Consider the following 22,354-nt stretch of genomic DNA (forward strand, 5'->3'; position numbering starts at 1 on the left):
GTCAGCGTTAAAGCCACTTTTGACAGTCCATACTAGGATGGCATTGGACATCTTGGGGGTGGGAAGGGGTTGGTGTGACCAAGGTGTGGTTTGGCTTGTTGTATGTATATTTGAGATCATATGGCTCTGGATGGACCGGTTACCAGGGCATGGAAGGAGGACAGACTCATTAAAGGAGGAGAAGGAACTTGCTGGGATTGGAGATCCTCTGGGTGAGTGGTTGATTAAAAGCATGCATAAAATAGAAGTTATCTGTTGTTATTGATTGGTAATAGATTGATAATTGGCCACATTTACAGCTGTATTGACTTGTTGTGGACGTAGTCGACTTCAGGTTTAAACACTCTCATTAACAGGTTGAAAATAGTGACATTAAAGGAAGAGTATGCAGCGCCACCCTGTCAGACGCCAGTGATGGTGGAGCTCACTGATGAATCAGGTGAGCTGGATTCATGGCTGATTCAAAACTAAGATCCCCCTGCTGTGGTCAGTAAGGGGAGAAAAGGGGGAAATAAAATCAAGAATTAAAGAGGCATTTATAAACGTTTAGGTGTCAAGTGAAACGGGACAAAAGGGGGTGTTATACTGTTATTTTCAATGTCAGCATTATTATTGTATGAGAATCAGGCAACAAGCATTGCATCGATGATCATTTATTGAAGCTTTTGACCTTATACTAACATCTGTGTTCCTGTGATTGTTATAACTTCTGATGAATCTTCCATTTACAGGTGTTAGGATAATGATATAATTTTTCATTGCAGGTGTAACCATGATCATTTTCATACATATTGCAACTTGTTGCTCATTGTAGAGTTGTGCTCAAGTTAATAAGGGTTAAAAGCTACAGTCAGCGCGAATGTCTGACTGATCTATTGAGGGGAAAGGCTTCGAGCATGGAGGGCCGCACGCGGTTACAAAACACTGATATCATGTTATTCTTTGTGATCTTTTCTTAAATTATGTCTTTAAGGTTAGTTTAAATAGTGGCAGTTAATTAAACGAGATTTATTAAAATATTAAATACCTGAGTCAGAACGTTACACGCGGATCACCTTAAGAGTCTGGGAAACTTTGTAGCTGCCTAACTTTTTTTTTTTTGAATGTTCTAGCTCCGTTGATTTGACACATTGGAATGTGTCAAAAAAGGGGGGGAAGGTTGAGCTTTAACATCAAACCAGGATTATTTGAACATTTTATAACTTCATTTGTGTCTTTAATAATTTAGGAATGGTAAAGCTTAAGCTAATAGCGGTCCGAGAAGACGGACCTTTTAGAGAATCAGTGAAAAAGCATAAACTATCACTTTCATGTTTAATCATTACTCATTGAAATGAACTGAATAGCGTTTAGAAGATTTGTTAATTTTTTGTCTTTTGTTAAAAAGAGGGGTTTCAATAATTTTCAGACACACCTTGCAAATGTGCTTATAACGAGTTGGCACTCGGCCTTTTGAAGGTCAGAAGCTTCGTTCGGCGTGATGGTCCGGACTGATAAAGTGTAGGAAATGCCTTGAGTGCAGAGGGCTAAATGCAAACACGCTTACACACACATAAGATATGATTAGAATAAGTCCCTGGGACATTCTGAATGTTTAGACCAATTCTGAATCACTAGAAGGTCAGTAGATAACAACATTAGATTATTAGGGTTAGGAAGAGGGGTGTTTTGGTTTTCTGTCTCTTACAGAGAAAGGAACAGACACCAGACGAGGTCACAGAGATGCGAGGATCCTCCGTAGCAGAGTCAGACACAGTGACTGCCGAGACATCAACTGGGTCCAAGGGTCATGGCGTTTGGGCTCCAGCTAGTCACCACAAAAGGATGGATCCCATAAACACAGCAATAACCATGAAGGGGTTGGCGGAAATCCGGGAACACCAGACCAACGAAGTTCGAGAGGCTTTTGGGCAAAAAGGGGACACCTTCCTGTTCCTTTTTCTGGAGAATACACAGATCGTTGTTTGAAATCGGGGCAGAATAATCCCCTGATCTGTGTTACGACTGAAGGGTTGTCTAACCCCTAAGGTTGAAGAATTAAGAGCAGAGGATCACCCAACTGGACGACACTGGTAGCTGCAGCAATAGAATAAAGGCTGAAAGCAGTGGGAGACAAGGAGAGTGTCATCTGGACCTGCTACTGTTGGAATCATAGTTTTTCTTGCATCTGAATTGCGCAAACACAGAGGTCATCCCACATATGGTTCGCCCCTCAGGGGGACAAAGGACCTCAGGAGTGAGAAGAGATGAACCCGGCCACACTGAATTGAAGGGTGTTGGTGAGGTCATTATTCTAATGACCTCATCAGGGGGAATTGTTAGATTCTAATATTATTTTATGCCATGTTATACCCCGAATTAAAGATTGTGAATTATTATGTAGTTTTAGTTTGCATTATTCTCCTGAATTAGAAGAAGCTGATAACTATTACATTAGTTAAACTGATTTGCATTACATTAAATTGCTGACTTGTTGTGAATGAATGATATTGTTTTATGATGCATTATATTGCTGAGTTATAAGAAATACTGTTCGCAGAAGGTTATTGTCTAATTTGTCTGAGTAGAAGAGAACAGAGTGTGCTGGAGTTTTCTGCCCCATTTCAGCAGGAGCAGATAAACAGGGAGCCAAGGTCGTAGCTCAGGTGCTGTGTGAGAGAGAGCATGTGAATGTTTAGGCTTTTTATGATAAGGTGGAGGCACCAGAGGCTATAAAAGTTTGAGCAATGCTCCACCATTTTGAGATTTTGAGGCTGTCTGCATCAGTGTCCATCTCCCACGCGTGTGTTCATTAAAATCATCGTTTGACTCAACCCGGCCGGACCAGTGTTGTTATTGTGGTTTTTTCTCTTGTCTCCATCCCCAATATTTTGAACCTTAACAGTTGTAGGCTGAGTGTAGGGTGTTGTCCCGAGACTGCACCAGAGGAAAATCACCTCCGGTGGTGTGGCCCACGGATGATTAATATAAAATGATTAATAGAAACTTTTTGGGATTGGATTTACACAAAAATGCATTCTGTGGTCCCACAAAATGCATTTTTCTACTTTTTTTTCTTTCTAATATCAGTGAAGATTTTATCATATTCAAATGACACAATATGCATTGCTACATATATACATACATATATTCAAACCAAAGTACAATTTTGATCTAAATTATTCATATTACTGTTATTGTACACATTGCAAATACCCTTGATCCTACTTTAAAGAGGAAAGGAGTTCATTACCATGGTTTGCCACACAGCTGTGCAGGAGAAACAGCAGCAGAACAGCAGCAGGTTTTGATGTTGGTTCCATCATGATCCAGACCTCTGAGCAGATCCTCAGAACCAGATCAAGCAGTACTCAGTGTGTCCTTCTTTGTTTGTCCGTCTATGTCTCTCTGTCCGTCCTCTGGAGGGGGGGGATTATTGACCAAAGGGTCAAAGTTTGAGCCAGGCTGATGAGTCGGTTATGTTTAAACCTACATGTTTACTTTTTCTCAACAACTCGAGTCCTACTGTGAGTTAATACTGCTGCAGTTTAACACAACGGCTCTGAAACTATACATGAATTATTGTTTGGTATTAAAACATATGAGATTCATATGACAAGTCACAATTTACAAAATAACAAGTCCCTAAAAAATCTTAAAATGTCTTGATTTGGCCTGTATCATCTTTGGGACATTTCTTACATTCGAACACCTGCAGTGTTTTTGAAAGTAATAATAAAACCAGTTGTTCTGGTCTTTCATTACAGGCTAAAGCTATCACCTGGCAGTAGATAGATTCAGTTATCATAGTCTTGAGTTCCTGAAGTCAGCAAAACGATCCATTGTTCTGTCCAAACCCATTATACACAAAAATTATTCAACATTTAAAATAAAATTTTTTTAAATGTTAGGTCAAGTTCATTATTGGAGATGACACCAACCCTACCCCTATGGGCTGTTTTGGTTTTCTCTTAAATACAAGTATGGAGTTAGGCATCACCACCCACAGTTAATATGCACCAATGTGTTAGGGCTACAATGGGTTTTTGTTTTGGCCATGTGCTCAATAAGCAATGCTCCAGAAACTAGATGTTACATTTTAAATAAATACTCAAATTTTGACATCAGACTTTCATTTGGGTGTGAATATGGTCCTTAGCTCTTTCACCTCCAGTAAGTCAATTTTTCAACCATAGCAGGACATCAAGAAAAGACCACAATCAATTGTTTTCAACGTCTGATGATTGGTGACTGGAGATCAGTCGAAGGGCATATCTCTCACCAACAGGGACAGTCTCCAACCCTTCTCAGAACCTCAATATGTCAAGCAGTTAAGAAAATGGCTGGACGTTCAGTTTGCAGTAACAGTGATTTAGAAGGAATTCGTGTAATTCCATGATCCCATCAGAGGGTGCAGTTTTACTGCTGTCAAAGATTTGCTGTTATATTCTGTGTGAAACTACAGCTTGGAGTTTATAAAGAAACTTTTTAAAACATGAACAAAAACATATGCAAACAAATTTGACATGAACTACTTTTTGTAGTTTTTGATATTTTACATTATTAGTATATATCACTGTTGTCCAGATAATGTGTGGAAATGAAAAGTTGAACTGTAAGTAAATGTCATGCTCTAATCATCTTTGACGTTCAGCTCAAAATGTTATTTGTTCACTACACGATTTCTGTCTGCTGGTGGTACTAAACTCAACGATATTGCATTTGTGGTTTGCACCAGTTATTTATTTATTTATTTATTTGACTCAGAGGTCGGTGAAGTCAGGTGCACTTTTACTGTTACTAAGCCTGTCAGACATATGTCATTTGTGTAAATAAAGGCCACTACTGAGGTCAGAGGTTATGTACCGAATCTGATACTTTACCTTGTCTCACTGAGCATGTTATGAACTCATATAGCAAGCAGCATATTGGAAATAATTAACATTTATTACTGCAAGATATGATACAAGTCTTTAAGACAAAAATGAGCTTTTTGTGGCGTTACACCAGAGTGACCCATGATTCAGCCATTGAAAGGTACAGTTTACTATACTTCATTTTTATTCTAACAAATCTGGGATATTTTGCTTAGGCGAACTAGTGCAGCTCGATTGTTTCAGAACTTCATCCGCTGAGTTTCTGTGAATTTTGGTTAATAAACTGGAATTTATTTATTTTTGAGTAAATTTAGAGTTCCAAACTTCATCAGAGACTGGTTCACTGTTGCTTTGGCGAGTTTTTAAGTAACCGTATCTGAAAAATTTAATGGGTTTTAAGTTCCTCTCCATTTTCTGATGAGTCAGATGATGTGATGTACTCTGTTTTCACCACTAAAATAAATTTAAAAAATCAGTTGAAACTTGTTTTTGGCCCATGCTTTGACAATTTATGTACAACTAAGGCAGATCTTGGCTATTGACCTCAGGCGGATTAACAACATTGCACTCCCAGGGAAACTGAAGTTCTCGTGCTTCCAGTTTGTGTTGTTACCCAGACTACTGTGGCCGTTGACAATGTACGAGGTCTCGCTCAATCATGCCAATCAACCACAGAGGCTAGTGAGCTCCTATGTTGAGAAGTGGCTCGGACTTCCCAAATGCCTCAGTAGCGTTGGACTCTACAGCAACGGGATACTGGTGTGCCTATCCCTAGCCTGGTAGAGGAGTTTAAATGTGCAAAAGTGAGGCTTGAGATGTCACTCACAGACTCCAGGGACCCCATAGTGATTGGCACTGCTCCCACCCTAGCAACGGGGAGAAAGTGGACCCCAGCCACATCTGTGCTAGAGGCCAAATCTGATCTTCGCAATCATGACGTGGTGGGTCACGTCCAACAGGGCAGAGGAGGATTTGGTCTTGGAGCAGTAACACCTCAATGGCAACAGGCATCTGTATCTGAACATTGAAAATGATGGTGGAGGAGGCGCGTCGACAGGAGAAAACAGTAAGACATGCCAGAGCTGTAGCGCTTGCCAAGCAGGGTCGCTGGATGAATTGCAAGAGTGTTGAAAAGAGGAAACTCTCATGGAGTGAAATCTGGGGAATGGAGTCTAATAGCTATGTTTCATCATCCGAGCAACATATGATGTGCTGCTTTCCCCAATAAATCTGCAGGTGTGGTTTAGAAAAGTACCCATCTTGCCCCCTGTGTACAGTCCCAGCAACATTCAAGCACATCTTGGTTGGTCGCAGGACGAGCCTTACTTAGGGCACATGGACACATAGGCTGTATCCCAATTCAGGGTCTGCAGCCTTAAAGTACGCAGCCTCAATGATCCTCAAGGGCCGCGTACTCAAAGACCGCTAAGGCCGGAAGTGCGAGGCTTGTGAAATGGGACGGTCTAGCCTCCGTTGCGCTGCCCAGGTTGCCTAGCAACCGTGATACTAACAGCTGGAAACGTGTCATACAGCTTTGTTTGACAGAAATGAAGGAGAAAATCTTTTGTTCATTTGTTTGTTTCTTTCTACATGAGCTTTGATCATTCTCTGTAAGATGAAGGTCAGCTATTGAACGGCGTATATTTTAAAGTAAAGGCTGTAAAACCAAGTTAGTACAAACGTCACTAATGTCACATAACTTTGCCGACATGTGGCCAACAGTAATGTTTTAATGTTCTTCGTTATTAAACATTTGCACATAAATAAGTGACATAATATTCAGTACTTACTTAAAGTTTACTCTTCGGGCGCCCCTCATCTGCCGTTTTCTTTCGGCAAAATTATCCATACCCACCACCCACTATGCATTCTGGGATATGTTGGGCCACGAAGTCTACACCGCCACGTCCTTAAAATTCAGGGAAATAAAGGACGCATTTGAGGGCCGCATTTCGAGCAGCCTTCGAATTGGGACAGCCTTCGTCGCGTCGCTGTGACGTAATCGGCCTTAAAATGCAGCCTTTAAGGCTGCAGACCCTGAATTGGGATACAGCCATGGAAACACAACCAGGTCCTCAGCTGTCTAGCTGAGAAAGTTGAGTGAAAGAGAAAATCCATCAGTGCTCAACCTTTCACGAACCAAGAGGAGTCTCAGTATTGATCAGCATTTGTCCGGGAGGGGGACAAGCCGAGGTCTTACTTCTCCGTATCACCTTTTCTATCCCTTTGAAGAAGTGAGGCTCCTTAAATATTAAAGAGGTAAGTATTACTTCTCAGTTGTAGTGAACTGATAGAAGAAAATAAATTCTAAAAAACTAGTCTGGGGTCTGATCAACCCTGGCAGGGCCTCCTTAATGAGGGTGTCTAGTGATAACGGCTGAAACACCCGATGAATCCAAATATGTCCCAAATTTTAATATGATAATCTAGATCAAATCTCAAAGGCAAGAAAGGTAAAAACAAAATGGCAGATTAGGTTGGGATAAAAGTCCGAAACACCCTGTGAAGTTGAGGCACACAACGATGTGTCCCGCTGGTAAAATTTCTGCCTTTCCTTGTAACAGCCATCCCTCAAGGCTTTCTCTATTTGAGGCAATGCATTAGGAGAGATTGTAACATCTAGTCCTTTTACTGAATGAATGAACACATTCCTTCATGTATTTTTAAAAAATACCAACAACTGACTTTCATTATAAAACAGCTCTAAAATTATTGGTCAACAATAAAGGCGCTGGTTGTCTTTTTACTTTAGCTCAACTCTCATTAACATGACAGATAACTGGTATAAACATCTAGATAATGGGGATTTGGTTGGGGTGGTATTCTTGGACTTTAGTCCTGCATTTGATATATAAATCATGATCTTTTGATCGATAAACTAAAACGTTATGGATTTTCACCAGCTGCTTTGTGCTGGATGAAAAGTTATTTGTCTGGAAGAAGGCAAAAGGTTTATTGTAATGGTAATTTTCCGAAGGCTGCGAAATGAACTGTGGTGTGCCCCAAGGCAGCTGCCTCAGTCCACTTCTCTATTCAGTTTTCACAAATGATCTGCCGTATGTTTTGGATAAATCTCGTCTTGTAATGTATGCTGATGATTCCACCATGTTTTATTCAGCCAGAGACAACTCTGAATTGACCAGCGTATTACAACAAGATTTTTGACTGGATAAGTAAAAACCACATGATTTTAAACATATCTAAATCCAAATCTATGTTAATTGCAAGTAGATTATGCTTATTCAAAAGCCCACAACTGAATCTTTCTAAAGCTGGTATTAGAACAGGTCACCCAGATTAAATTACTTGGAGTTACCATAAATCACCACCTTTCATGGTCTCAGCACATAGACTCTGTTATTAAGAAAATTGGACACGGGATATATATTACTTCTTCAATTATGAAAGATGTCATTAATGCACTCATCTTATCCAGAGTATTGTTCAATCATTTGGTAAGCAGCTAATAACACAGATCTTAACAGGCTGCAGTTAGTCCAGAATAAGGCAGCAAGATTAGTGTTAAGGTGTTCATACTATAGAAATATTGAAAAAATGCACAATAAACTTTCTTGGCTTCCTGTACAAACTAAATTATAATATGGCTTACTTGTATTTATGAAGAAAGCAATACTTTCTTCATAAATACAATCACATTTTTTCCTACACGATTTTCAACAAACAGCAATGTAGTAATTCCTCAAGTTCAAAGCAAATTATTGAAAAACTCTGTTATATTTAGAGCATCTTCTAAGTGGAATAAATTTCCTTATGCAATTAGAGAATTATCATCTATTCATAATTTCAAAAAACGATTTTAATTATTGTAAAAAGGCAATGTGATTTGTAATGGAAATTTGTGTATTTTGTCTCAGTGTTATTGATATTTATATGCTTACATTTTCACAATTGTAAAACCTCACTCTGGATGTAAGAGCCATATTATGTGGGTGTTTTGCTTCCACTTTATTGCATAATATTTTATTTGATTGTATTTGATGGCTTGGGCCCAAGGGAGACTAGCAACCACTGTTGTGGAAGCTAATGGGGTTCCTTGTAAATAAACAAATAAACGAATAAACACAGCAAGGACATAACAAAAAGCGAGTACTGTTCATTGGATATGCTGGCACTCACAGTTGATTCATCCATTAAAAACATGTTAAAATCTTTTGAATACATTGAGGCGTGGTTCTTAATTCTAAAACCAAACTAATGAGGCTCAGCTATTGTGATACTGCTGGCCTGAATGTGGATGAGGAAATCAGGCGACACTCTCTAGAACAGGGGTGGGCAAACTTTTTGATTCGTGGGCCACATTGAGTTCTAACATTTGACAAAGGGGCCGGAACAGGAGCGGATAGATGGCATGCTTTGAAAACATCACCTCATTGGGGGAAAAATACACATCTTGGGATATGGAGAAAACATGTGCTTTAATTTCCAATGAAAATGAAGAAAAGCATTACAATAAAATCTCTGACTTCGAAATGAGTCTTTAAACACTGAAAATCAAATAAATGAACATTTTATTTTAAAGCACTGAAAGTTCTGTTATCCTTCAGGATATCACATCACTCTCCTCCTGACTCTTTTTTTTTTTTTTCCAAAAACGGTAGGAGATGCAGATGTACTTGTCCTGTTCCTTTTATTCAATTTGTTTCCCCGGTGCCAAAAGTCAACAACGACCAGTGCAAGAACGAAACAGTTGCAGCAAGTCAGTCTGTGAAGCGTTATATTTGATCTGCGCGCGCTGTTCATTTGAACAACGTGCGTATCACGGAGAGACACACATTTTAATGGGAGCAGTGTTGTTGGTCTCCTTTTTTAGCCAGCGCATCAAAGTCTGGAGTTAGTTTTGTTGTGGCGATTCTCAGGATGGATCTGAGGTGTAGGTCTGTTAACTTGGATCTGTGGCTGGCTTTGTTGATGTTCATGACGCTGAATGTCTGTTCACACACGAAGGTAGAGCTGAACAAAGCCAACATCATCTGCGCTTTTCGCCTTAGATTTGGAAACACGGCATCATTGAGTGAAGCATAGAAGTCATTTAGTTTCAGAGAGCTGAACTTCTCTTTTAAGGCAGGGTCGGACTGAAGGTCGATGAGTTCGAGCTGAAGCTCCTCTGGAGCTGTTTCGGGGTCTTGTGACAGAGGAAAGGCCAGTGACTTGTCAATTTTATCGAAATCCAAAAACCGACGGCAGAATTCTCCGTGCAGTGCATCCAGTGACTCACTGTATTTCTTTACTTTTGCTCCGGCCTCTTTCAGCGTGGCTAGTGTAGGAAAATGAGTGAATGACGTGTTCAAAATCTGCCTGGAGAATAAAGCCAGCTTGGATTTGAAGGCTTTCACGTTTGTGTGCATGTCATGCACAAACTGCTCCTTCCCCTGCAGTTTCACGTTGAGCTCATTCAAGTGTGAAAATACGTCCGTAGCAAACGCAAAGTCACACATCCAGCTCTTGTTGCTCAGCTCAGGAAATTCCTCAGTCTTCCCCTGCCGCTCCAAAAACACGCCAATCTCCTCTTTGAGCTCCCACACTCGTTGAAACACTTTGCCCAAACTCAACCAGCGGACACGGGAGTGATAAAGCAGGTCCTGGTGATCATCATCAGTTTCCTCTAAGAACGCAATGAACTGACAGTGCTGAAGTCCCCGTGCGCGTATGAAGTTGACAAGTTTCACCACAGGATTCACAACATGATTCAGCTGTAACACCGATTTACATAGAGATTCCTGGTGGAGGATGCAGTGGAGAAAAATGACATCCTGATCAGGGTTTTCATCTTTCACTTTATTCTGGATTCTCCTCAGCAGGCCAACGTTTTTTCCCGTTAAATTTGGAGATCCATCTGTGGTGACGTTAACAAGCTTACTCCAGGGAAGTTTCATGACATCAGAATTGCAGGGGAAATAAAACATTAACAAGGTTAATTTATTAATTTTTTTTTCAAGTTTGGCGGGCCGGATCAAAACGATTAACGTGCCGCATGTGGCCCCCGGGCCGTAGTTTGCCCATGCCTGCTCTAGAAGGACAGATTGATACCAGGACAGTCCTCACACACTGCCATTACTATTTAGTCCTACACCTAAAGATAAAGCAGCAGCCATATTAGGAGGATTTTAAAGCAAAAAGCTTTGCCTGTTGTTCTCTTTTGGAAAGAAATACTGTGGCAGCTCACTGCTAATTTTTGTTTTAGATGATTTCAGAGTTCTGAGTTTTTCTCTGTGTCTTCTTTTAAGTCACATATAGTCAGTGAGGTGTCATTCTGAAGCCCAAACCCAGGATAAAGAGGTTCAGTGAATGTGGTGTTGAAGGTGTGAATGTGATTGAGGCTGTCAGAAGAGACTCTGTAGAAGGACAGAGTGCCAGCAGCAGCATCCAAATACACTGCTACTCTGTTAGAGACAGAGGATGAGGAGGGGAGACGACTGAATGTTACACTGTTGTTGTGGCACAAAGAGTAACCATCATGAAAGCAGCCCAGGCACCAGGACTGATCATTCCTTCCAAGCCATGAGTGGTTTTTGTCTCCTTTCCTTCTGATTCCTTTATAACTCACGGCAATATCAACCCTTCCTGTCCTGTTGCTCCTGGTGTTCCTGTTGCTGCCTTTACGTGTTGATGCTGTTCGCTGCAGACAGATTCTCACTGTTATCATTCTTGATATCCTCGACTGTTTTCTGAATTGTCACTGAGCTACTTCCTGTTTTTGTCAGCAGTCCTTGTAGCAGAACTTAGTTAGTTTTTCATGAAAGACCCAGCAGGAAGTGGAGGAACAAGTCCAGATGTCCATTTGGATTCTTTAAAGTGTTGTCCACAGCACTCTGAAATAAATGTGTCTCTGCAAATTCTCTTGATTCATTCTTTTTGGAGGGTGTTTGTTTTTCCAGCAGATTGACTCCAGAGCAGAAGAAGGTCAGATGAACATGAAGAGCAGCCATAAACTCCTAAACACTGAGATGGACAAAACAGAAAACCTTGTCCTGGTACAGTCCTCTCTCCTCTTTAAAGATCTGTGTATAATCAGTACACTGATGCTGCTCTGATATCGATGCCACACTCTGTCAGGTCTGATTCATAGAAGACCATGTTTACTTTCTGCAGCTGCTCAAAAGCCAGTTTTCCCAGAGACTCAATCATCATCCTGCTCTCTGGACTCCAGCAAGGATCTGTTTCAGCGCCTCCATCGTACTTTGCCCTGAACCACCAGGAAATATATGTACATCTCAGTCAGGTTCCTGGGAAGCTGTCCTCTCTATCTGGTTTTCAGCGCAAAAAACAGCTGAAGATATTTTTATTTCAAAAAACTTTAATTAGACCAGGGTTTTTATGATGTATTTATGACTGTATTATGTTTTGTTACCGTTCTTGTGAAGCAATTTGTGACATATGTCTGTGAAAGTGTATAAATTGTAGTGTATAGTGTATAAAGTGTATAATCAGAATCATCAGAATCAGAATCAGCATACTTTATTGATCCCTAGGGGAAACTATGTTGGTTACAGCGCTCCAGTACAAACAGTAACAAAAACTGACAATACACAAAGTAAGAAATAGCACAATATACCTATATATACAGTGGGGCAAAAAAGTATTTAGTCAGCCACCGATTGTGCAAGTTCCCCCACCTAAAATGATGACAGAGGTCAGTAATTTGCACCAGAGGTACACTTCAACTGTGAGAGACAGAATGTGAAAAAAAAAAAAAAAAAAAAAAAAAAAAAAATCCATGAATCCACATGGTAGGATTTGTAAAGAATTTATTGGTAAATCAGGGTGGAAAATAAGTATTTGGTCAATAACAAAAATACAACTCAATACTTTGTAACATAACCTTTGTTGGCAATAACAGAGGTCAAACGTTTACTATAGGTCTTTACCAGGTTTGCACACACAGTAGCTGGTATTTTGGCCCATTCCTCCATGCAGATCTTCTCGAGAGCAGTGATGTTTTAGGGCTGTCGCAGAGCAACACGGACTTTCAACTCCCGCCACAGATTTTCTATGGGGTTGAGGTCTGGAGACTGGCTAGGCCACTCCAGGACTTTCAAATGCTTCTTACGGAGCCACTCCTTTGTTGCCCGGGCGGTGTGTTTTGGATCATTGTCATGTTGGAAGACCCAGCCTCGTTTCATCTTCAAAGTTCTCACTGATGGAAGGAGGTTTTGGCTCAAAATCTCACGATACATGGCCCCATTCATTCTGTCCTTAACACGGATCAGTCGTCCTGTCCCCTTGGCAGAAAAACAGCCCCATAGCATGATGTTTCCACCCCCATGCTTCACAGTAGGTATGGTGTTCTTGGGATGCAACTCAGTATTCTTCTTCCTCCAAACACGACGAGTTGAGTTTATACCAAAAAGTTCTACTTTGGTTTCATCTGACCACATGACATTCTCCCAATCCTCTGCTGTATCATCCATGTGCTCTCTGGCAAACTTCAGACGGGCCTGGACATGCACTGGCTTCAGCAGCGGAACACGTCTGGCACTGCGGGATTTGATTCCCTGCCGTTGTAGTGTGTTACTGATGGTGACCTTTGTTACTTTGGTCCCAGCTCTCTGCAGGTCATTCACCAGGTCCCCCCATGTGGTTCTGGGATCTTTGCTCACCGTTCTCATGATCATTTTGACCCCACGGGATGAGATCTTGCGTGGAGCCCCAGATGGAGGGAGATTATCAGTGGTCTTGTATGTCTTCCATTTGCTGATGATTGCTCCCACAGTTGATTTTTTCACACCAAGCTGCTTGCCTATTGTAGATTCACTCTTCCCAGTCTGGTGCAGGTCTACAATACTTTTCCTGGTGTCCTTCGAAAGCTCTTTGGTCTTGGCCATGGCGGCGTTTGGAGTCTGACTGTTTGAGGCTGTGGACAGGTGTCTTTTATACAGATGATGAGTTCAAACAGGTGCCATTCATACAGGTAACGAGTGGGGGACAGAAAAGCTTCTTACAGAAGATGTTACAGGTCTGTGAGAGCCAGAGATTTTCCTTGTTTGAGGTGACCAAATACTTATTTTCCACCCTGATTTACGAATAAATTCTTTACAAATCCTACCATGTGGATTCATGGATTTTTTTTTCACATTCTGTCTCTCACAGTTGAAGTGTACCTCTGGTGCAAATTACTGACCTCTGTCATCATTTTAAATGGGGGAACTTGCACAATCGGTGGCTGACTAAATACTTTTTTGCCCCACTGTATATATATATAGGCATGGTGGTTAGCACTGTTGCCACACAGCAAGAAGGTCCTGAGTTCAATTCCAACATCAGGCCGGGGTCTTTCTGTGTGGAGTTTGCATGTTCTCCCCGTGTTTGCGTGGGTTCCCTCCGGGTACTCCGGCTTCCTCCCACCGTCCAAAGACATGCAGCTTGTGGGGATAGGTTGATTGGATAATCCAAATTGTCACTAGGTATGAATGTGAGTGTGAATGGTTGTCTGTCCCTGTGTGTTGGCCCTGCGACAGACTGGCAACCTGTCCAGGGTGTACCCTGCCTCTCGCCCTATGACAGCTGGGATAGGCTCCAGCGCCCCCCGCGACCCTGAAAAGGATAAGCGGAAGCGAATGGATGGATGGATGGATATATATATATATATATATATATATATATATATATATATATATATATATATATTTACTAATAAATATCTGAATAAGAAAGAAGAGCATGTGCGAAAAGTGTGTAGCTATTGCAGTATACAGTGTGTTAGGTGGATGAGTTGTACGGGGAGATGGCCACAGGCAGGAATAATTTCCTGTGTCGTTCAGTGGTGTTTTTTTTGGTAATCTCAGTCTCAAACTGAACGTACTCCTGTGGCTAGCCAGAACGTCATGGAGTGTCTTTATCCTGGACAACATTCGCCTCTCCATCACCACCTGTTAGGATGCCTGGGTCGTTGACCCAGAGGTTTGAGTTTATTATATTATTTATCTTTTCTAGTCTTTGGTTTCTTTGTTAGAGTTCTTTCTTATGGTTTATGTCTCTGTGTAATCCTTAGTTGCTGTCTCCCCTGTCTGCTATTTCCCCATGTCCAGACAGTGAGTCTGTGTCTCTAAGTTCAGTCTGTGTTATGTTTCCTGTTTTACTTTGAAGGTCCATGTCTTATGTTAATGTATCTGGTTTTGCTTCCTTTGTCTCGTTAGGCCTGATTTGCCCCAGCTGTGTTTCCCTCCCGTTACTCATTCCCTGATTGCTCCCTCTGTGTATTTAAGCCCTGTGTTTCAGTTTGTTGGTGTTGCGATCTACCCTCATTTATGCTGTGTGTTCTGTCAGTCTTCTGGTGTAAGTTTTTTTTTTTTTTTGGGGGGGGGGGAAATATCCAGTTATGTTGCATTTGAGCTTAGCATTAAAGCTGTTTTGAGTTCAAGTTTTGCCTCTGAGTCTGCACTTTGGGTCCACTAGTGATGGGCAGATAAAGCTTCATGAAGCACTGAAGCTTTTCATCCAATTGGTTCACTCCAGTGCAAAGCTTCTTGAAGCTTCATTTGCTCTAGTAGGACACCTACTGGACATAAAAATATTAGTTGGCATGAATTTGAAGAGTGTGGCCTTTTGCACACAGCCTGTAAATGTCAACAACAAAAGGAGTGTGTAAAACATGTATATTGTAGTGATGGCAGTACACTGTGTATATTTATACTGGCAGTATGGAAAATGATCATTTGGAAATGCTTAAAATGGAAATGATCATTTACTGTGAGGTGAGGTGTGGTTGGGGTGTGGACAGTAGTTGTGCTTTTGTAACGTTGAGGTATGGACAGCTACACACTGAGGCCTCAGTCCTGCCTGTTCACATTTTATTCTGTAAAAACTAAATGTTCACTGCTTTTATGACCTTTTTAGTGGGGAGAACATAGCTAGGATTTAATGATTTAACAAATCTTTTGAATCCTTTGTCCTCCACAATGCTAAATGGCTGGGAGTCCTCAATCACCATGCTAACCAGGTCTACATCTATTTGAGATTGTTCTCCTGAGGAAAGACAATAAAGACAAAGCACAGATATAAATATCACACATGTAACTTATTACAGCTGTATAATATTGTTATATCATTTAGTAACATTACTGCATGCTATATTATCATGGCATTTGATGGCTCACCTGGTCTTGCTCCACAATCGGTGTTCCCCTTATTCTCATGCAAAGCTCTGTAGTGCCTAAGCATGGATGAGGTGTTGTTGTTATATCCCAGCTCCCTGGCACATAGCAAACACTTCACCTTGTACAAAAGTCAAGACAGCTTAACATAAATTGTATTGCACCATCAGTATTATGAAAATACATCTTCTGTAGAAATTTACATACCTTGTTGGGAGGAATAAGATCAAAATGTTCCCACACAGGGGAGGACATCCTCCTCTTCTTAGCTGGCTCCATTCTCTCCTGACTTTCTCTCCTCACTCTCATAAACCTCCAAACTGTCTCCAAACTCTCACTAACCGCAACTCTCCATCAAACACCCACATTTTTGAATGAAGTCTGAGGGGTTTATATCGCTGTCATATCTTGCGGCAAAGTTCGAACCACTTCATGAACCAGTCATGTGGTACAGCCGGGCAGCGAGGCATCGGACGTCATCATTTTCAGCTCCTCCCATAAATGAAGCAAGCCTCGATACGCGCATTGCGGGAACGCTCCCTCAATTACTCGACACAAGCTTCGAAGCCTCGATACAGAACGTCACATCACTAGTAAATATCCATGTTAACTCATTTTGTGAGCCTAACCAGCTCTGGAGCAGGTTTGGTTTCAAATAAGAAGTCAGCAGATCATCAATGCTTACTGACCAATCAGTAACATCACCGTTCCTCGAGGATTTCTAAGACCCCTGCTGGGAGAGTACGAGGGTTGAAAGTTCTTCCGTTGCATCTAAAGTCGTTTTGTTTTTTAGATGCAACTTTATTCAAAGTCAAAGTAAACTTTGTGATCTCTCCCATATACAGTGCAGTATGCATAAAAATGAGATCATGAGGTTCCAGTTTAATTCAGTGCAAAAGACGAACAATAAATATAAGAAGTTTTATTTATTATTCATTGATTTATACTTTTTTTTTCTTTTTTGCAGTAAACGATTTTCCAACGATGTTATCATTCTATAAGCACTTTTGTCTGATCTTAAGACACGACACATACACTGCAGTTGTTAACATCATATCAAAGCTGCATGTGTCAAAGTCTGTGTGGCAGACCGTGGGAAGTGGGGAATGAGGACCCAGATGCAGGATTCTTAATGATGAGCAGTGAGTTTATTTACAGTGATGTAAACAGTTCACACAAAAAAACCCCTGTGCTCTTCCCTGATTCCCGTGCCGTGTCTTCTTCCCAATTGCCTCACGTTCTCCGCTCCCGTGTGTCTGCACTCCCAGTGATTGCTGCTCTCAGGCTTCCTACGCTCCTCCTGGGGGGGAAACAATAGACTGTGGGCATACACTAACTTAGACTTTGCTCTCAAGACACTGACATGGAGTCTCTCACAATCATCCCACACCGGTGGGAGCTCCATCACACTCTTAAATAGCTCCCCCGATGAGCCTGATCAGCGGCAGGTGTGTGGCATGGTCTTCAGGTGTGGCCAGCGCCCTAGCAGGGCCACACCCACCAGGCCTGCAGGTGCCTGTCACCCAGCCTACAGGAAACAGCTGCACACACTACTCTCTCATCCTTAAATAAATATGAGTCTGCAGCTGAGATAATACAAAATAAAACTCACAGGATCGGTTATGTCCAGAGTTTTGGGTGTGCTCCATAAAGAGAGTCAACTGTGAGTCAGTTACCACGGTAACAGTCTCTGTGACCTAAACCTGCTTGTTTGCAGGTTTCCCTCTGACTACTCTCCTCCTGCTACACCTGAACCAGCTGACTGACACTTATAAAATCCTATAGCAGAGCAGATTAATTTACATTATTTTAAACTTTTTTAAAAACATTGAAATCCCAGTTATGTCATAGTTTGCTATTTTTTATATTTATTTACCATGAGTCAATTTACAATCAATTCTAAATATAAAAGGATGGACACAGTGACTACATTGCAGTTTTTATTATCAATATCTAAAAAAAAACTGTGGACAGTAGTGATCTGTTATGATCATCACACTGAAAACAGTTTTATATTTGACTATAACTGACTGCGAGGTTAGTTTCATAATCATTAACATGCCAGTGTTCAGTGATCAGTGGACCTTGATTATGTCAAATAACATTTTATGAGGTACAGTGTTTGAAATTCAAGTCTGAACCAATAGTACATAATAGGACATCCATGTAGTTGTAAAAGCACGATCATATATTAAGTAATCTGAGGTATTCAGAATACGTTACTCTCATTGAGTAACGTAATGGAATACATTACAAAATACATTTGGGGCATGTATTATGTAATCTGTAGTGGAATACATTTTAAAAGTAACCTTCCAAACACTGACCACACATACCAATCATACGAACCACATCAGAAAGTGTGATCTGAAACTGTCCTTGGTCCACTGCCTGTTACAAGAAATTTGCACAATTCAAAACTTAAAAAGCAAAAACACAAACAAAAAAGTCTGTAAGATTCCATTTTGACTCTTTTCTGTTTTATAGCAGCAAAAATATATTTCAGGACTTGTAAATTTTTGTTTGTATTGTCTTTTCCTTTTTTATTTCAGGTTCTCCAGAGGTGAATGTTGCACCAAAGGTGAGTTTTAAGCTCTGTTAGCCTGCCCACTATTGCTGCTCTTCTGTGTGTTGATTTGATTTTTTACCCTGGCTCCCCCGTTACTGTTGTTTCTGTGTTTGCAGTGTCATATCTGTTGACCTAAGAATATTTCCATGCTTCAAAGTAATAATTACTGTGGATGGAAATAATAGATGGAATAATATTTTTATTGCAAAAGTGGTCATGAATTAGACCCAGTAATCAGCTGGGCCTAGCAGGCACACGTGAAGACCTTTCCCTGAGAACTATCCGTCAGGATATCCAAACATTGCACGTGGCCTCAGTTTCATTCAGTCTGTCCCTTATCATGCAGCTCCAGAAATCCTTTTCATAGCTAATGTTGTCACTGCCCAGCGACTTGGCTTGGCTCAACATTCATATCCAGTTACCGTGCTCAAGAGACGATAAAGACATCTTGAAGACTTACCCCTACAAACCCTCAGGAGAGTATCACTGTTGGGTCTGTGTTTCCACAAGCCCCACTAGTTTAGAGACTTATTCCTCATGAAGAACACAAAACATAACAGAACATCTTCAACCGGTTTTTCACTCGCTAACGAGGGAAGTTTTGGTCAAGAATAGGGGTGGGTTTTTATAATCGATTCATCAATTAAAATCGATTCTGGCTTGGATAACGTAAAATCGATTCATTAAAATCCTGAATCGATTTTTTAATATAAATTTATTTTGCCCGAAATGCCAGAATCTCTGGTGAAAGATCACAAAATTTCAATAACCACCAAACAGTTAAGACAGTAAATGAGAGCAGGTACAGGGATTCTGCACATAGACTTAAACACACAGCGTGACCCGCGGATCAGAATCAGTTAGATGTCGCCTTTCTCACGGTCGGGGCTGAAAGCCGACAGCTCGCTGATTCTGATCTGTCGGCGGGTCCGCGCTTTGTGTTCACGCCCTTTATGCGCTGATTCTAAAGCTGTTAGTTTGATCTCTCTCCAAACAATATTGACCGAACCAGCAGCAAAAGAAGATCCAAACGCTTCACATAAACATCGTCATGAATTCACTCTGACTTTTACTGTTTTGCTTCCAACGCGATGCACAGCTCTCTCTCTCTCTCTCTCTCGAACAGTTTCCCTTTCTTCATTATTCGCTTGCTTGTTACGCACAAGTCTACTGTTGCTTACAGCGCTGTCGGCCGCTGTTTTTTTCCCTTTTACATTCTTCCGAAAAGAAAACCTCATTTCTGCTGTTCAATACTGAACAAATTTAAACTTTTTAAAATTATTCAAAACGTAACGTGAGAGGTAATGTTCATTAATTAATGGTTTTCTTTCGTTTTTGATGTACTGCAGAATATTTTTATAAAATCCCAGGCCAGGAAAATCACCTTCATGTTTTTCTGTGTTTTATCTTCAGCTACTTTGACACAAAGGCATCTGCTGTGACGCTTACACCTGCGATAAAGTCTTGCGTGTGTCAGCTTCCTTTTTATTGATACAAAAATATGTAAATGTACTGATCTGAATTATATTTCTGACTGTCAAAATTTCCCAGATTTAAATCGAATCGAATCGAATTAAATCGAATCATGGATCGAATCGATTCGGGACCTTGTGAATCGGAATTGAATCGATTCTAGAAATCAGTGACAATACCCAGCCCTAGTCAAGAACCAGCTCTTGGAGCTCACGCTCCTAACCTGTCTCATGCCCAAAATCCTTCAAAGAGCAGCTTCCCTTGCAGCTATTTATTGACATGACAGTTACAATACAACACAAGCACCTCCCTCTGTAACCCCCTCAATGGTTCTAAGACAAGGGTGTGTGTGTGTGTGTGTGCGCGCGCTCACCAAAAGGATCATAAAAGCAGGAAGCTTACAACACAAGAGAAAGACCATCCAGATAGAATGTACCTGCAATAAAACCTCCCCCAGCACAGAGTGGCTGGAGAGGTGGTCAGAGACAAAGGAATGTCTTGATCCTGTAGATTGAACTCAGAGTTTACAAATTTAAGAAACACAATGACACATTTACCAATTAGACTTAACAATCACCCTTGCTGCTAATTGGAGGATCACCCACGCCATATAAAACCTATATAACCTGTGCGCTTTGAATCACCAGGAAGGCTGGCTACAATCTGAACCCGACTGGGATTGACACTGCATGGGCCAGAATGATTCTTGAGTCAAAATAAGAGCACTATTGAGCAGTGCCTATATACCTCCTGAAGCACCCTATCTGTTGAGCTGTGTTATTCTGCTAGTGGATCAACAGCTACCCAGAGCATCGTGGCAGATTTCGAGGGTGACTAAGGTTCTTATTGGTTCTGATGGCCAGATCCAAACGCCAGAGGTAAAGATACGTGACAAAACATACACTTGACGTATAGTGCATCTAATTGTGATTCCGGAGATCATGGATGAAGATGACCAGGCGTTGGATCCCTTGTCTGCACAGACAGCCTGTCCATGGAGCCAATTTGCACTGCAAATTGGGGGCAGCTATGTTGGAAAGGCTGTCAGTTGTATGTGGCGAGAGAAAACGCTGTCAACGCTATCAAACACATAGTCCAGAGCAGTGAGGTTTAGCTAACACATAGCAAGAGGCACCTTGCAAACTGACTCGACAGTGGACTTCTATGCATGGTGTGAGTTGCATGCGTCGCTAAAGAACTGCAGGTAGACATTGATTCCTGCCTGGAAAGAACAGTCTTGAGCCTTTTATGTCACTTAGGGAATCAACTTACGTAGAAGAGCAATGTTTATTTTCATCAGTATTTCTGGTTATACTGGAAGTTATTGACACACATTTCATGACTTATGTTGAATGTTTATTATACTCAGCACTTTTGTACGTGTTTTGCTTACAGACCACACACCCCCACTCCCACACCTACTAATGATGTGTCGGTCGCGAACGAAACGGCTCTTAGAGCCGGATCTTTGATGTGAACGACGCGAACCGTGGTTTTTTTTTTTTTTCCTCTCTCTCTCTCGCCCTTTTTCCCGCTTCACTCCGCACATGAGCCTTGTGCTTTGCGCTGGGAAGAGGGGCGGTAGTTACACTCTCAGTAGCACAGGAGCAGAGCAGGAGGGAGAGAGAGAAAAAGAGAACCAGGAACACCAACGTCACATTAGAAAGGTATAGTAATCATCCACAACTATTTTCAGTTGCAGATGATAAAGGATTCAGAAAGTTTATTCATGCAGACCCATATGACAGAGAATATGCATCTTCGTTTTGTTTTCATATTTTAATTTATATTTAATTGTGTTGTGGTTTGCTGCGTTTTGTGTTGTTTCACTTTAAATTTGTTTAAAAGGAAAAAGCTGAAAATGTAAATAGTTAAAAGTTGAAATATTAATAGTTGGTTTTTGTATTATATGATTTATTTATTAAATTTTATGTGGAGTGAAAAAATAAATGTCTATTTATGGAAGCCCCTAGAGACAAAGCACGTAAAAACTCCAAAACACGTACAAAAGACAACAGAAGTGCTCCAGGATGCTGGGCGCAGTGTTGAGCTTTTGTTACCTAGTGGCTACACAAGCCAGCAAGTACCAACAACCGGATTTGGTGTGTGGTAGTAACAGGTAAATGAACATTTTTTTTAAATTATTTGAATATATATGAGTGCTTGTGTATAAATACACAAACAATACACATATGCTTTCAATTGTGTAATTTAAGTGATCTAGTAGCTCTGTTTTGGAAGTTCAGTTAATGCTAGAAATGTGTTTTGGAGTTTGCACGTGCTTTGTCTCTAGGGGCCACCACATATATTTATATATAAACATATATAAATAAAACCACTTTTTT

At 40.9% G+C, this 22,354-nt stretch overlaps 1 protein-coding gene and 1 long non-coding RNA gene across 2 annotated transcripts in view; both read right to left on the reverse strand.

Moving 5' to 3' along the window:
- The window catches only part of LOC309701245 (prothrombin-like), a gene marked incomplete at both ends in the record, with an annotated part of 31,677 nt that extends 28,375 nt beyond the window's left edge, over positions 1-3,302 (reverse strand). Inside the window, one exon of the mRNA XM_082525339.1 lies at positions 3,233-3,302. Within this exon, the coding sequence (XP_082381465.1) occupies positions 3,233-3,302 (70 nt within the window). The remainder of the gene's footprint in view (positions 1-3,232) is intronic.
- An 11,967-nt stretch (positions 3,303-15,269) lies between these two features.
- On the reverse strand, positions 15,270-16,458 carry LOC309700426. Its single transcript, XR_014274660.1, has 3 exons — positions 16,175-16,458; positions 15,971-16,088; positions 15,270-15,839 (listed from the first exon to the last, which is right to left on the reverse strand). It is a non-coding gene; the product is annotated as an uncharacterized lncRNA (long non-coding RNA).
- Between the last annotated feature and the right edge of the window lie 5,896 nt (positions 16,459-22,354).

This window comes from Aulonocara stuartgranti, assembly GCF_965226115.1.
Source record: "Aulonocara stuartgranti genome assembly, chromosome: 23".
Lineage (NCBI taxonomy): Eukaryota > Metazoa > Chordata > Actinopteri > Cichliformes > Cichlidae > Aulonocara > Aulonocara stuartgranti.